This window comes from Pan paniscus, chromosome 12 (assembly GCF_029289425.2).
Source record: "Pan paniscus chromosome 12, NHGRI_mPanPan1-v2.0_pri, whole genome shotgun sequence".
Lineage (NCBI taxonomy): Eukaryota > Metazoa > Chordata > Mammalia > Primates > Hominidae > Pan > Pan paniscus.
This window is the reverse complement of record NC_073261.2, coordinates 15,681,172-15,697,965: the sequence shown is the minus strand read 5'-3', so window position 1 is coordinate 15,697,965 and position 16,794 is coordinate 15,681,172. Positions and strand designations below refer to the sequence as shown.

The 16,794-nt window shown below is 39.2% G+C and overlaps 1 protein-coding gene across 2 annotated transcripts in view; it reads right to left on the bottom strand.

The window, feature by feature from the left end:
* The window catches only part of RGPD8 (RANBP2 like and GRIP domain containing 8), a 57,765-nt gene that overhangs the window by 5,074 nt on the left and 35,897 nt on the right, over positions 1-16,794 (bottom strand). For both annotated transcript variants that reach the window (XM_055107410.2, XM_055107411.2), the window contains exons 20-22: positions 14,510-16,730; positions 7,350-7,489; positions 4,595-4,796 (exon numbers count right to left, since the gene is read on the bottom strand). In XM_055107410.2, the coding sequence (XP_054963385.1) occupies positions 4,595-4,796; positions 7,350-7,489; positions 14,510-16,730 (2,563 nt within the window). The remainder of the gene's footprint in view (positions 1-4,594; positions 4,797-7,349; positions 7,490-14,509; positions 16,731-16,794) is intronic.

The following is a 16,794-nucleotide window of genomic DNA, read 5'->3' as shown; positions in this document are numbered from 1 at the left end:
CCAAACCCACAGAAAGGAAAACTATTCCTCATTAACTCACAGCCAACATCATAAACATTTTATATCTAGAGCTGATGATACAGTCAGGTATTTACCAACACTCATGTATATATGTAGAGTTTCAAGAAATAATTGCTTATCCTTACCAGATTCAACATATTCTAATGTTTCACATATTATTTTTATTTCTTAATATTTTTTTAAAGATGGGGTTTTACTCTGTTGCCCAGGCTGAAATGCAGTGGCGTGACCAGGATTTCGACCAGAAGTTTGACTGCAGCCTCAAACTCCTTATAACAAACAATCCTGCTGCCTTAGCCTCCCGAGTAGCTAGGACTATGGGCACATGCCACCAGATCTGGCATATTTTAAAATTTTTGTAGACATAGGGTCTCGCCATGTTGCCCAGGCTGATTCTGAACTCCTGTTCTCAAGGAATCCTCCTGCCTGGTCTTCCCAAACTGTTGGGCTTACAGGTGTGAGTCACTGAGCCCAGCTTGTATTCTTTTGATTTAAAAAAAAATATTCTGAATGTGATCCACCAAATTAATTTCACCATCCACTAATAGGTAGCAACCTGAATGAAAAATACTGTTATAAACTTTACACAAAACCAGAGATTATAAACATTTGCTTCCAAGGAGATGAGAGAGGCAAAAGGTACTTGTTTGCTCTGATGGGCCCTGTTTCCTTCAGTGCCAGGAAGAATGGCTCTCAGACCTTTCTTCTGGCATCCCTCATGTATGCAGTGTTGGTTATTATTTTCAAGGCCTTGGTAACAAAATGCCCCTAGTGTGACCAGTCAGACTGACAGTCCATATCTGTAATATGGTGGTAAGTTTCCTTTGCATGTCTTTCTTTCTGGCATCTTAGACCTTTTACCTAGGAAATTTTCTTTTTGCTTTAAGTACATCATTAAGAATTTTCAGTGAAGGCAGATTCTTAAAGTTTTTGTTTTCCAGAAGAGATCTTGGAAAATATAAAATGTTGGCAGTTATTTCTTTTAGTACATGAGATAGTATTACACCAATGCTGTTGAGAAGTCTATTGTGAGGCAATGAGTCTTCTTTCTCTGGCTGCTTTTGAGATTTCTCTCTGTCTTTTTTAGGGGCAGTTTTACTCTTATGTGACTAGAAGTAGATTTCTTCTTTTTTTTAAATATTGCTTGAGATTTTATTGGGTTTTTGAATCTGTGGATAGATATCCTTCAACAGTTCTGAAAGATTTCCAGCCATTCTCTTCATATATTATCTGTGCTGTATTCTTGTCTCTCCTTTTAGAACTTCGATTAGTAAAAACATGTTTGATGTCTTTTCCCACTATTGTTTTTTGTTTCTCCCATGCTGAATTCTGTGTAATTTCTTTTGAACCATCTTGTAGTTTACATTCTTTTTTTTTTTTTTTTTTTTTTTGAGATAGGAGTTTTGCTCTTGTTGCTCGGGCTGGAGTGCAATGGCACCATCTCAGCTCACTGCAACCTCTGCCTCCTGGGTTCAAGCAGTTCTCCTACCTCAGCCTCCCAAGTAGCTGGGATTACAGGCATGCGCCACCACGCCCGGCTAATTTTTGTATTCTGAGTAGAGACGGGGTTTCACCATGTTGTCCAGGCTGGTCTTGAACTCCTGACCTCAGGTGATCTACCCTCCTCGGCCTGCCAAAGTGCTGGATTACAGGTGTGAGCCACCACGCCAGGCCTTACATTCTCTCTCTTAAAGAGAGAATGTAAGGTATCTAAATCTGCTGCTAAACCATCATTGTTTTTAATTGTAATAAGGTCTCTTTTATGTACTCACATTGATAAGAGACAAGTAGGAAATAATCTTTAAAGGGCAAACTAATGTAAATGTGTTTTCCTGCCTGTTTACAGGACTTAGCAAATGCACATCTTAGAGTTCTGGGTTTCTAATGTGTATCTCCTCTAGGAAATTCTTTAAAAATATCTGTTATTGGTATCCCTTAGGTTAGTCTCTTTTAGAACTTCTAAATCAATGGACCCTTAACTTATAGGAGCCACCTGGACGTTAGCAACATCTACATTAAACATGCTGAGCTTTTAAAAGAGGCCTGTTAGACATGCTGAGTATTTTGAGATAGTATCATTGTTGTATTGAAAACTATTGAAAACTTTAATTTTAAAATGCAAACGTTCTTAAAGTCCTGGTTAATTTTATAACTATAAAATTAGTTTTAATTTTGAGATTTCTGTCTTGTTTTTTATAGGGGCAGTTTTACTCTTAGGTGACTAGAAGTAGATTTCTTCTTTTTTATAACTATAAAATTAGGTTTACTTTTGTTAGAATAAATTAAAGACAGTGAATTTGTAATTTGAATAAGTACTAAAAATATACATGATGTATTCTTATTTGGGCCCTTGTGACAAAAATACTATTGTGGCTATAGAAACCTATCCTATAGTTTGAAGAACTGAGATTACTGTCAGTATTGAGAACATTCCTCCTTCATCATTAGAAAGATTATTAAAACACCAGGTTCAAAGAAACTATCAATACTACTTATGAAGTATGTCTGTAAAAAAAATTAAGCCTGAATCTTATCAGGCCTCTAGACCAGGGGTTCTCAAGGTATGGGCCCCAGACCAGAAGTATCAGCAACAAATTGCTAAAAATGCAGAATCTTGGGTCAGAAATTGGGGACCAGCAATTGGAATTTTAGTAAGTATACCAGATGATTCAGATGCCTGCTCAATTTTGAGGATGACTCTTATCAGTTTAGTTATTAGGATTTACAGGGGATGGGGAACATGTTAAAGAGCACCAACTAGATAAGGTCAATCAGTCAAAAGTAAGATGTCTGGACATTCTGGGCCTCCTGATGTCTTAGAAAGCACACAATACCATCTATGATGTGTTTTTGTCCACCATCCCACCCAATTGCACTTGGATCTTCCTATTTATAGGCAATTGGAACAAGCTCAGTGTTACCCTGTAATGATTAAAACCCAAATATAGGACTGCTATAGCATAAACGACCACTTTCTTCAATTAATAAGTGGCACATTAAAAATATACTTATATATATAATTGTTATAGATAAAAAAACAACAAAATGGCCGGGCGTGGTGGCTCACACCTGTAATCCCAGCACTTTGGGAGGCCAAGGCGGGCAGATCACAAGGTCAGGAGATTGAGACCATCCTGGCCAACATGGTGAAACCTCGTCTCTACTAAAAATAGAAAAATTAGCTGGCGTGCATCTGTAGTCCCAGCTACTTGGGAGGCTGACACAGGAGAATCGCTTGAATCCGGGAGGCGGAGGTTGCAGTGAGCCATGATCGGACCACTGCACTCCAGCCAGGGTGACAGAGCAACACTACATCTCAAACAAACAAAAACACAACAACAAAATAAAGCTTAAGGAACATCAACCAAATGCAATATATGAGCCCTATTTAGGATACTATAAAAAGACATTCACAATAACACAGGCAAAATGAACATAAACTAGGTATAGGTGACAGAGAAATCCAATAAACATTGAATTATTCACTGGGGAAAGAAATGATGTGTGGGATTTAAGTCTCTAACTCTCCCCTATTTACGCCAAAAGATTGTCCATGAGTTGAAAACTGTTAGAGATGGGTGACAACTCAAGAGAGATTATAGCGTCTTCCTTATGCTTGTAAATGTCAAAAATAAAAGTAATTTAAAACTAAAACAAAAACGAAACCATAATTCTTAAGATGCAGCTTGAATTCAGTTAACTATAGCAGTTGTATATGAAGCATTTCAAAGAAGTTAATGACATCACAGTATTAAATCCATCTGACATGGAAACCAACTCTAACTACATCATAGTTTTTTGTTTTGTTTTTTTTTTTTTTTGAGATGGAGTCTCGCTCTGCCGTCAGGCTGGAGTACAGTGGCGTGACAGATCACTGCAACCTCCGCCTCGTGAGTTCAAGCGACTCTCCTGCCTCAGCCCCCTGAGTAGCTGGGACTACAGGCACATGCCACCACGTCCAGCTAATTTTTGTATTTTTAGTAGAGACGAGATTTCACCATGTTGGCCAGGACGGTCTCAGTATCTTGATCTTGTGATCCGCCTGCCTCAGCCTCCCAAAGTGGTGGGATTATAGGCATGAACCACCGGCGCCTGGCCTATGGCACAGTTTTAAAACTGCATTTGCCTAGAAAGTGGACTGCTGTATATAGACCAAGTGTTGGGCTATATGACTCCATTGTCTTAGGCTATTTGGGGTTGGAGGAAGGAAGAGGGGTGAAGTAGAAAAGGAACAAGCTAATAAATGTTTTTTAAAAAGTAGAATTTAAAACAAAACCACGTTCAGCTGAACACCAGAACTCAACACCAGGATAAAAATCCAATTTTCAAAGAGCTAGAAGATCAAGCTAAGCACTTATTGTATTTTGCTGAACGTTAAAATTATATAAATGTACTACAGTTGCCTCAAGATGTTAAAAAGTCAGCTTTTCAAATCTAGTTACGGCCTACTCATATGACAGACCCAATCCAAATGAGCAAAATTGAAAAGTTACACATACAGACAACTTCTCAACCACCAGGCTGTTTAGTTTAAGTTAGAAGTCAGAAGTTCTGAGACTCTCCTTTTACCCACCTTGAGCAACCGCAGCAAGTTTTCCCTTTTCTTCAGGGCTGAGCTGCAACATCGTATTTATAACAGGAAGAAGTCTCTCTCTCTCACTACCTGGCTCCAAGAAAATGAACTGCAGCAAGACGTTCTTCAAGTGTTCCACGTTAGCTGCAGGCTTCTCTCGCTCTTGATTCCTTTCCAATCTTCTTATTTCACTTTTGAGAAGCTGGTGTTAGAGAAATGAGTTAAAAATGGGCTTTAGGAGCTTCTGATTAAATATGGCAGACTGAACTCATGTATTTTTCTTCTCTTCCCCCCAAATTTCCCCCTTCCCTCCATATGGCAATAAAGGAAGGAATTCAGTTAACTATAGCAGCTGCATGTGAAGCATTTCAAAGGAGTTTATGACATCACCGTATAAAATCCATTTGACACGAAAACCGGAACTCCAACTATGAGATAGTTTCAAAGCTGCATTTGCCTAGAAAGTGGATTGCTGCATATGAACCAAGTGTTGGGCTATATGACTCCATTGTCCTAAGCTATTTGGGGTTGGAAGGAAGAGGGGTGAAGTAGAAAAGCAACAAGCTAATACAAGAGGAGAAAAAGTAGATGAGACACATCAAGAAATTCTCACGAGAAACAGATGAAGAGGTGGAAATGAGTCAGTCCAGCAGCTTACCAAGTATCACTGACAAGAGGAGAGGATGCATCCTGTGTAAATACTGGAGTTCTTGTCTCAGAAGCACAGGGTATCATGGAAATGGAGGTGAAAGCTGGGGAACTGATGGAACGTCTCCATGAGGAGCAACTAACTGGAGCCATGGGTTGGTACCAAGATGTTCCCTCTGCCTTCTACTTTCGATAGAAACTAAGCCAGTATGGCATGGGGCTCTGAAAATGGGCTGAGGGGAACATCGGGAGCCTCCACTAACCCTCTGCCCCTACGCTGTTCCTAAAGTCCCAGGCAGTTAAGACGTCCACAGTGAACGGCACTTAATCAAAAGTTCAGACACAGTGAAAATTCAGGAATATAAGACAATGTAAAACACTATCAGAGAAATGAGGCAAAGAACGATATAAAAAAGGTAATATCATGTTCAAGTCTTTGAGGAAGATTTCCAGGTTGAAACCAAGCCATAGCTTTTAGTATATTTTCATTTTAGGTTAGGCAAGAAAGTTAGCGAACTTTGTCCTCAAACCTAGGACCATTTAAAAAAGTGACAATAAAGAAGACGAAGAAATCATGAAGAGAGTATAAATTTATGAAAATATAACATTTGGCCAGGCGTGGTGGCTCATGCCTGTAATCCCAACACTTTGGGAGGCTGAGGCAGGCAGATCACGAGGTCAGGAGATTCAGACCGTCCTGGCCAACATGGTGAAACCGTGTCTCTAGTAATAAAAAAAATTAGCCGGGCATGGTGGTGCGTGCCTGCAGTCCCCGCTACTCGGGAGGCTGAGGCAGGGGAATCGCTTGAACCTGGGAGGCGGAGATTGCAGTGAGCTGAGATTGCACCACTGCACTCCAAACCTGGTGACAGAGCGAGACTGTCTCAAAAAAAAAAAAGAAAATATAACATTTAAATAAGTCATTTAGGTTTACTGGGCTAGTTAATGATTTGTTAGCTATGATAATGTTTTTATTAGTGGGAAAATGTTATTTTATAGAGATGCATACTGAAGTATTTAATGGTGGAATGTCATGATATATACAATTTACTGAAAATAACTGAATTCGGCTTTAAAATAATCTGACAAGGATAGCTAGTGGCCTTGCACAGTGGCAGGACAGATCTATTAGGAGCAGCAAAGTACAGGGGAAAAGCATGTACTTTTCGGACAGCTGTGAGTTTGAATTTTGTTCCACCATTTACCAGCTTCAATTTTTCTCTCAACCAGTGATGAGATTAAAGAATGTATGTAGAGCCCAGGGCCTGGGTCATAAGAACTCCTCAATAAGCAGTATGACTATATTCTGAGGGGTGATTTATCAGTGAGCCAGGGTGGAAATACCTCATTTGAGTAATCCTCAACTGTTCTGCAACATTCCTAGATGTTTCTGGTGTCTACTTTAAACAGGAAAAACTTCCCATGCCACTTTGCCATCTCCACCTGACAACTGTTTAGTAGTTCAGTACTATAAATATCAGTTGAATAATTTAAATTCACTGGTTATCTTTAGAATTCAAAGACTCACACCCATTTTTTATTTAAGCATATGTGAACAATGATTTGTGAACATCTCTCTAGTTTCTAAATCTATTAGGGTTTCTTAGGAAAAGTAGGAATTAAGAAATAATCTTTATGTAATAGGTGTAAAAGAAGTATTTTGGCTGGATGCGGTGGCTCACACCTGTAATACCCGCACTTTGGGAGGCCAAGGCAGGTGGATCACGAGGTCAGGAGATCGAGACCATCCTGGCTAACATGGTAAACCCTGTCTCTACTAAAAATACAAAGAAATTAGCCAGGCATGTTGGCGGGCACCTGTAGGCCCAGCTACTCGGGAGGCTGAGGCAGGAGAATGGCGTGAACCTGGGAGGTGGAGCTTGCAGTGAGCCGAGATCGTGCCACTGCACTCCAGCCTGGGTGACAGAGCAAGACTGTCTCAAAAAAAAAAAAAAGGCAATATTTCTCACCATCGGGAATCTAATATAAAGATCAAGACGTTATAGATGCATCTGCAATGTGAATTTTTAAACTTGGGTGCATGTGTATGGAGGGTCCAGAAAACCAAACTGGCGGTTTTCACAGTGGCCAGGTTTTCTGATCTCACCTTAATTTGCTCCATAAGGACTGCATTGGCTGCCTCTGTTTCCCGAAGCAGGCCGTTTAAGTGATCTGCACTTTTTGTGATGGAACTGAGCTTCTGAACCAATTCTTCTTTGGTAAATTCAGCATGCCATAATGGAGGCTCTGCAAGATGTTGTTCCAAGAATTAATTTTCAAAATCATACATTACAGATGAAGATTCTAAATAAGAAAAATCTAAATATAAATATCTTACTATGTGATATTTTATAGGTCTGCTTTCTTTGTCATTCATCTATTCAGCATACCTCAATCAACAGATTATATGTTGTAGGTGACACAAATAAAACAGTATCTCTGTTGTAAAGCATGTCATCTAACTGAATAAAGCCCTATGAGTCCCAGTTCTGAAATTTGTCAGAATTGTGTTTATAGACAGTTTTATTACACATCTTCTTCCCATCTATTAATATTCCAAGATTTTATGTCATTTCACGTATAAGGAAAGCATTAACATTTCCTGGTCACGTATCATGTTCCCTCATAAGAATCTTCTATCAGGCGGGGTAGGTATCATTATTCAAACTTTACAGACGATGAAACAGGCTCACAGTTGACAGGTAATTTTTTCAGAAATCACAAAGTCAAATTGGCTTCTGGAGTCTGCTGCTCTATCATGATGCCTCCATGTCACCACTATTAACTTTGCCTGAAGGAACCATGACTTGCAGTTTCTACCCCACGTGGTCAGTGACCATGAATACAAATGACCCTTACTCCAGGTGATTCTGAAGTTTCAGGAAGATGACAGATTCCCCCTAAATTTTGAACAGTAATATTAATTACAAGTAATAAAATATACCAAAACATCACTACAAAAATTTAGCATTACTTCATCAAGAGGAATAAACTGAAACTGTCAGTTTCTTGGAAGGGTGAGAGGATAGTTTATCCTGCTGTCTAATACCCACCACCTATTTGTGACTATAAACTTCCCACCACTTATTTATGGTTCAAGCCTAGGGCAAGAGCTAGCATTTTATTTTTAAAAAGATTTGTTTAATAATTTTTCCATTTGGACAGTGTGATGGTTAATACTGGGTGTCAACTTGATTGGATTAAAGGATGCAAAGTATTAATCCTGAGTGTTGTCTGTGAGGGTGTTGCCAAAGGAGATTAACATTTGAGTCAGTGGGCTGGGGAAGGCAGACCCACCCTTAATCTGGTAGGTGCCATCTAATCAGCTGCCAGCGAATATAAAGCAGGCAGAAAAACCTGAAAAGGCGAGACTGGCCTAGCCTCCCAACCTACATCTTTCTCCTGTGCTGGATGCTTCCTGCCCTTGAACATCACACTCCTAGTTCTTCAGTTTTGGAACTTGGACTGGCTCTTGTTGCTCCTCAGTCTGCAGATGGCCTAGTGATCGTGTAAGGTAATACTTAATAAGCATCCATCCATCCAACCATCCAATTAGCCCTGTCCCTCTAGAGAACCCTAATACAAACAGGTAGTGGAATATTGAAAGAAATTTCATTGGAGCAGCCCAAAAAAGCATATGTACCTCAGAGTAATAGTAATTAAATAAGACTGTGAAATCAAAGAAGAAGAACATATTTAGACAGAGTAACAGACCAAGTTTAGTTTCGGGAGAATTAAGCAGCTGCTCTAAAGACTGTGTGTATGTGCTGGCGGAAGACACAGACTCCGTATCAGTTGTCTCCGTGCCTTCTCCCTCTTCCTGGGTTACAGTGTGCATGTCTAGAAGCGGGAGGTCTGTGTTCTCCTTTCTCGAAGGTTCTTCAAAGATTGTTGAGAGGAAACTGGGCCTATTAGATTTTTTTTAAAGGTTAAGTGTGAGATTGTTCAAAATCTATTGATTTGGCCTTACAGAGATACACAATAAAATGAAAATATCAAATGATAAGAGTAGAGGAATTAAGTAACTATAAGATAAGTGAAAGGTGTATGAAGAATTGCTAAAACATTTCTTAAAATTTAGTCATCAAGGCCGGGCGTGGTGGCTCAAATCTGTAATCCTAGCAGTTTGGGAGGCTAAGGTGGGTGGATCACGAGGTCAGCAAGTTCAAGACCAGCCTGGCCAAGATGGTGAAACCCTATCTCTACTAAAAATACAAAAATTAGCCAGGCATGGTGGCAGGTGCCTGTAATCCCAGCTGCTGGGAAGGCTGAGGCAGAGAATTGCTGGAAACCAGGAGGCGGAGGTTGCAGTGAGCCAAGATCACGCCACCGCACTCCAGCCTGGCGACAGAGCGAGACGCCAGCTCAAAAAAACAACAACAAAAAACTTAGTCATCAAACTTTTAACTACGTTAGTCATTTTAATAGAAGCTATAAATTAATTGCTACTAGCTAAGATAAACTGTTAGATAACACAGCTCATAATATAGTACTACTTATTTTTTATTAATTTAGAGTAGAGGGCCAAACTACTGTTAAATACTGGCCAAAATTAAAAGACTAGATTCTAGCAATTTTTCAGGATTAGGTATTTCAGATTGCTGCATACTTCTTGAAACACACTTGCTGAAATCTGCTTGGTAGACATCCTCAATCACTGCCCTTATACCTTTACCTCTGCAGCTTCTTAATTGTTGCTGCTCACACCTACAGTGCTCATACAGTTAAGAGCCCAGAATCCAGGGCACGGAACTAATCAATTACATTGTCTAGCAAGACTTTCCTGTTTGCTGATAAACTGTAAAGTGTTATTTTTTCTGAGACAGGGTCTCACTCTGTCACACAGGTTGGAGTGCAGTGGCACGATCTTGGCTCACAGCAACCTCTGCCTCCCAGGCTCAAGCCATCCTCCCACCTCAGCCCCACAAGTAGCTGGGACTTCCGGGTGCATGCCATCCCGCCCAGATAATTTTTGTACTTTTAATAGAGATGGGATTTCACCATGTTGTTCAGACTGGTCTCAAACTTGTGGCCTCATGTGATCCACCCGCCTTGGCCTCCCAAAGTGCTGAGATTGCAGGGGTGAGACACCACGCCTGGTCTAAACTGTCAAGTTTATCAGGCCCTTTGACATGTATTGGTTTATTGACTCCCCAAAATCTGAAGTTCAGAGAAATTTAATGACTTTGCCCAAGGTCTCATAACTGAGTTAGAAACCAGAATTGTAATCTAGATTTTTAAACTTCAGATTTCATTTATTTTGCATTTCATTAAATTGCCTTAGTCCTGACTGCCCTTTCTGAAGCATTTTCCTGGGTTTCTGGTAAGCTGACTGCTTATTCCACTGCTGATTGCTAGATTACAATCTCTTGTGCGACCTTTGCCCTGGCTGATTACTTCCTTTGTTGATTCTTTGGCATATGTTAAATTCGTCTGAAGTTGCTTTTTTACCCTAATAAGTGACCGATAGCTGCTAATGCTCCAGTGACAATATTTCCCATGGGAAACCAAAACACCATCAACTTGCTACTAAAATACTGCATCATCATGGCTGACATTTTTCCATTTCTTCCTGGAAGCAGAATGGAAGATACTGGGTACGGCTGAACTAAAACTCCAACTAATTGTAAATGTGAAAGCAAAGAAGCTATATTGGTTATGCAATTCTACACATTCAGTGCCGCTTGAGTGTTTCTAAGTTCCTTGCTCTAGCTAATGTTTCTATTTAAAAAGTAGACAAATTTGATGACTAACGACGGAGAACACGAAACAAATCTGGTGAATACCAGAATTAAGACATGTGTCAGCCAGGCGCAGTGCCTCATGCCTGTAATCCCAGCACTTTGGGAGGCCGAGGCGGGTGGATCACGAGGTCAGGAGACCGAGACTATCTGAGGGAGAATCTTCAGGTTTTTTCTTCTCTTTTGCTGTAACACCAGTCAAAAAAATTGACAAAGATAAGGTATTAAGTATTGACGTTAATACTCTACCTGAAAATAAAAACCATGGAACCTATCTATAGGTTAAAACAGCATACTGATAAAAAACACATACACTTTGATGCAGAGATGTACGATAATCATGAATTAGAATTAGCATCCTGATTTAGTGTTCTACCAAAAACCCTAAGTGAACACAGAATCTATTTAAAACCAAAGAAAACAAAAAAAATCTTGTGTTTACTTAATAGTCATTGAAAAGAATTACTACAAATTTCTAGAATTTAAAAAGGTTAAAAATTTTAAAATGTTGCCTAACTATACTTAGCATACAATAGTTTACCAAAATATCCATGCATTTGCAGCAATTGAAAAAAATCTTAAAACATAAGCAAGTATTAGTATACATATGAAACTAATCCAAAGCCAACTGTGATTAGTTCCTGTAAGGAAAGTTAACAATTGCCAAGAATGGAAGGTGACTAGAGTTGCGTCTAGTTTGCCTGTGTTCAAGCATGATACTAGATAAAATTAAATAAAAACTGTTACTCTATGGGTAGCTAACACTATAAAATCTAAGACCATTCATATGGCTGAAAACAACCCATCCCCAGCCACCATCAATGCAAAGGGCAAAAAATTAGAAACAGAAAAAACTTCTATATGCAACCTGTTCTGATCTATTAATGTAAAGAAGAACTTCTGGCTAAAGGAGTTTAATAAAGTAAGCCAGTTATGAAGCATGCCATGTATACCAAGTGGTGACAGGGAAACATTCTGAGAGCTATGGTGTCCAATATGGTAGCCTAGCCACATTCTATTAAAACCTCACAAGGTGGCTAGTCCAAATGAAGACATGCTAACAGTAAGTGTAAACACACACACTGGATTTTGAAGACTTGGTGAAAAACAATAATGTAAAATATCATTACTTTTTATATTAATTAGAAGTTAAAATGATATTTTGGACATAATGAGTTAAATCAAATCTATCGATAAAGTTACTTTCATCTGTTTCCCTTTTTAACTGTTTCTTTTTATTCTTTTTAATATGGCTACTAGAAAATTTATTTATGTATTTATTTGAGATGCGGTCTTGCTTTGTCACCCAGAGCTGGAGTGCAGTGATGTGATCACAGTTCACTGAAGCCTGGAACTTGTGAGCTCAAGTGATCCCTCTGCCTCAGCCTCCCAAGTAACTGGGATTACAGGCACAAGCCACTGCACCAAATGACAATTTGAAATTACATACACAGGTTATATTTTCTTTCTATTGGATGACACTGCTCTGCAGAACCAGTGCCCTTCCTTTTACAATGTGAAATTTGTCCCTCTCCTTCATTATAAACAAAAACTTAGTATCATTTCCTAGCTAGGAGGAATAACAGTACACCGTAAGATACAGATTCTTGTTCCACTTCTGCTATTACTCAGTAAAGACCCCTTGGGTAAATCAGATAGCCTCTCTTGGCCTCAGTTTACTCATGTCTAAAGTCTTCATTTCTAAGGTCCCTTGGGACAATGACATTATCAGATTCAAAACAGAATAAGGCTCTATGTTCTACAGTAGTGTATAGGCCATTCGTTCTTAGGTCAGGGATTCCTAACCTAGAGCTCACAGAAACTGTACGCAAGTATACATCCACTTTTAAGTTAACACTTTTCACATTTCTCAAAGACCGTATCTTTAAAATAAAAGATTAAGAGCTACCTTAGCTGGTAATAAAACTGGTATACTTAAAAAAAAATCAGAGATTGTTACTTTATCATTGTACTTGTTTGGCATGGCTAAGATGTGTTACTGGTCACTAAGGGTGAGATTTCACTTCCCTAACCTGCTCTTGAAGGCCTTCAACAGATCCCACTTCTTGTTCCACTCTAGAAGCCACACTTCTAAAAATGATCTGTGCAACATACATAATATGCAAGCTGTAGAATGCTGGCTGTTAAAAATGGGGTCCATTTTCAAATACAGCATTTTTCTAAACCATGCACAAAAGAACAGCCCTACAGGGACACTCTTCCATACTGTATACATGCCGTTGCCACTACATGTGAATACTGGCAGACGTTAGTGGCTAAAGATAAACATTAGATAAAACATAGGTCTTCATTGAGCAGACCTGAAATAGCAGAGCAATGAAGTACATTACAAATCAGCATCCCAGTACATTTAAAAAAACAAACCAACAAGGGTGTCATGCCACCAGTCAAAAGGTACTTTGCTTAAACTGGCATTCTTTAACATGCATGTTGTAGTGGTAAGTACTTCATTTCATACAGCCACAGTTACTAATACTTTGCTAAGGGCTACCAGCTGCTAAAAACTGCTGTTATCTCATACTGAGAATGCTAGTTCTATACCTTTGCTCTCAGGCTGTGAGGAAGGGGTGCTAGTCCAAAAGGCCATGGGATTAGATTTTAAAAGGCTAAAATTAAATCCTAGAAAATAAAGAATATTTCATTTTTTAACATTTTAGGAAACAAAATGAATATGCTTTTAAAACATAAAAAGCCAGAATCCCTCAATTTATACCACCAATCTGACTGTCTTACATATACATTTATCCCTGTAGTTTCATTCTTTGCTCATTTAATACATGAGCAAGACTGACATACAACACATAAAATGAGAACATCTCAATATCATGTTTTTCTTTGTTTTTTTGTTTTTTTGTTTTTTTTTGGAGACAAAGTCTCAGTCACTCAGGCTGGAGTGCAGTGGCATGATTTCAGCTCACTGCTACCTCTATCTCCTGTGCTCAAGCGATCCTCCTGCCTCAACCTCCTGAGTAGCTGCTAATTATAGGCACGCACCACCACGCCCGGCTCATTTTTGTATTTTCAGTAGAAACAGGGTTTCACCATGTTGGCCAGGCTGGTCTCGAACTCCTGAGCTCAAGTGATCTGCCCTCCTCAACCTCCCAAAGTGCTGGCATTCTAGGAGTGAGCCACCGTGCCCAGCCTCAATATCATGTTTTCTGAGTGACAAAAGAAACAGAACAAATGAAAATGAACACTTTAAAAAAAGACTCACGTTAATGCGCATGATTCAAGCATGAGTCCGTATACCGTACCGAGTTCTTTTGCTCTGCCCTAGCATGATAGAAGTATCTTCCAGTTACTGAAATGTCTTTAACTAAGTTCTCTTGCTCTTTGAAACCTCACCGTGAACTTATTAAGGGAGAAAAAAAATTGCTCAAATATTTTGGGGGTGTTCACAAAGCATCGTTTATACCCCAACATTAGTATCCCACAGAGAGTCTGCATCAAGCTAAACATTAAAAGAAAGAAAAATTGTGCTTAACTTTAACAACAAAGTACTTACCCTTTTCTGGTGTTTTAAATGTGTAGTTGATTGAAGATTCTTCCGTTGGAAAGGAAGCAGAGAGATTTTTGACTTTGCTATCTGAAGACTGTTCGATATCAGAGTTCTTTGACAGTTCACATTTTTTAGGTTCCACGTTGCTTTCAGATCCACTCTGGGCTACTGAACTAGTTTCACTATTGTTACTTTTCAAAGGTGCATTAAAACTAAATCCAAACAAAGACCCAGTGGCAGAACTATTGCCAAATGCAACTGGTTTTGATTTTTCACTACTAAAAATGCTTTTAACAGACTCTGAACGAAATACAAACTTTGCAGGAGAAACCACCGCTTTTGTTGTTGTTTCAGATGTGCTAGACACTTCAACTTCTGAAGCTGCATCTGCTACATCATCACCCTGAATAACATCTGTCCTCTCTCTTGTGGTTTCTTCTAATACAGCTACAGCAATTTTGCCACATGGTGACTCTCTGGGAGTGCTTGACCGAGAAACATGAGGTGTTATCAAAGAATCTTTTTCCTGGGCTGTTTTTGCTTCATCAAAAATTTTCTTAAATGAGTCTGCAACATCCTGTAGTTTAAAACGAACAGCTAAATGCTCTACTTTTCTTTCTCCATCTGCAAAATCACATGCAGTCCACACCCATACTCTTTCTGTCCCTTTCATATTTTGCAAACTCATGTCTGGAGTTATTCTGTGATTGGCACAAAGTTTTAATACTTTGTCCCTTCTCATCACTATACGAACTTGCTTATCATAATTCTGTAAAATCTTTATATCACCAATGCCCCTTTCTTTCCATTGACCAACATCTTTATCATATCTGTAGAGTTCTGCCCTGTGACTAAAAACAACTTGTTCATTTTCCTCACCACTGGATACTTCAACTAGATCAGGTAAAGGAAGAACAGGTTCAAAGTACTGTCCATCTCTCTCTTCTTCTTGAGTAACATCAGATTCTTCATCAGTGCCAATTGAAGTCCCACTCTGATTCAACTTGGCAGGAGACTTAGATAGACTCAAAGCAGATTTAAAACTGAAGTCAGATCCTGTTGTCGACTCATCAGAGCGGAAAAGATTTTTTCTCACAGGGCTACTTGCCAACGGAGAATCATGTACTGAGCTACTACTAACATTATCATCCAAAGCATCTTCCCTTAAATCATAGTTATCCCATTCTAATGTGGGCCCAGTGTTTTCAGGATTGGGTTTTATTGTTGTGTCTGAGGCACCGGCTGCACCTGTACCTGAACCCTTATTTTCTTCCTCAGTGACTTTTGTTTGATCATTTGTCAAAAATGTTTTGAAATCTTTCAGTCCACTCTTCATTTCTTCAGCTCTCTGTATTAACTTGGCAGCTCTGCCAGTATCTACAAGTTTATGGGGAGTTTGAAGTGGTATGTCTAACAGAAGCCGCTGGCATTCCTCAAATTTCTGCTTGAATTCTTCAGCCAGCTCTGGTGTTTTAAATTTTGCTGCCAACTGCTCTAGTTTGGCATCACCATCAGAGAAATCACTGGCTAACCACATCCATACTCTATCTGATCCAGAGAGGGGCTTCAGGTTCATTGTAGTTGTTATCCAATGATTAGCACACACTTTCAGTACTTGGTCTCTTCGCATCAGCATTCTTGGTTTGCCATTGACCTCATTTATGAGGATTTTTAAGTTCCCCAAGCCCCTTTCTTTCCACTGACTTATCTCAGCATCAAATCTAAATAGTTTTACCCGCTGTGAATACAGAACTTTTTCACCTTCTTCTCCGGTTACAAGTTCTACTTTTTCAGGCATTTGAACTACTGGTTCAAAATGGATGTCATCGCTGTCCTCAGTCTTATAGGCATCATCATCTTTCTCAAAGTCACCGGAAGTGTTTGCTTTATTGGCCATTTTACCACATTGTGATGAGAATAATTTTTCTCCAGCACCTGAAAATCCCTTGAAATTGGGGTCTTTTTGGCCAAACTGAAATCCTTCTCCTGAAGTTGATTTTCCAACATATGCAAATGAAAAAGTGCTACTTGTTTGGCCAAAAATCACACCATGGGCATTCTTCTGGCCACTAATATCCTGAGCCTGGAAGCCAGTATCATTTTCAAGAGGCTTTTCACTTTTCTTTTCTTGATTTCCTGGTTCTGAAATGCCAAATTTAAATCCATCAGCAGACACAGGGATGGAAAATCCTTCTTTGGCTGACTTAAATTCTGTATTAGAAGAACCCTGAAACATAAATGAAGGTGAATTTTCTTGATCCACATGCCCAAAATAGTCATGAAATAAATAC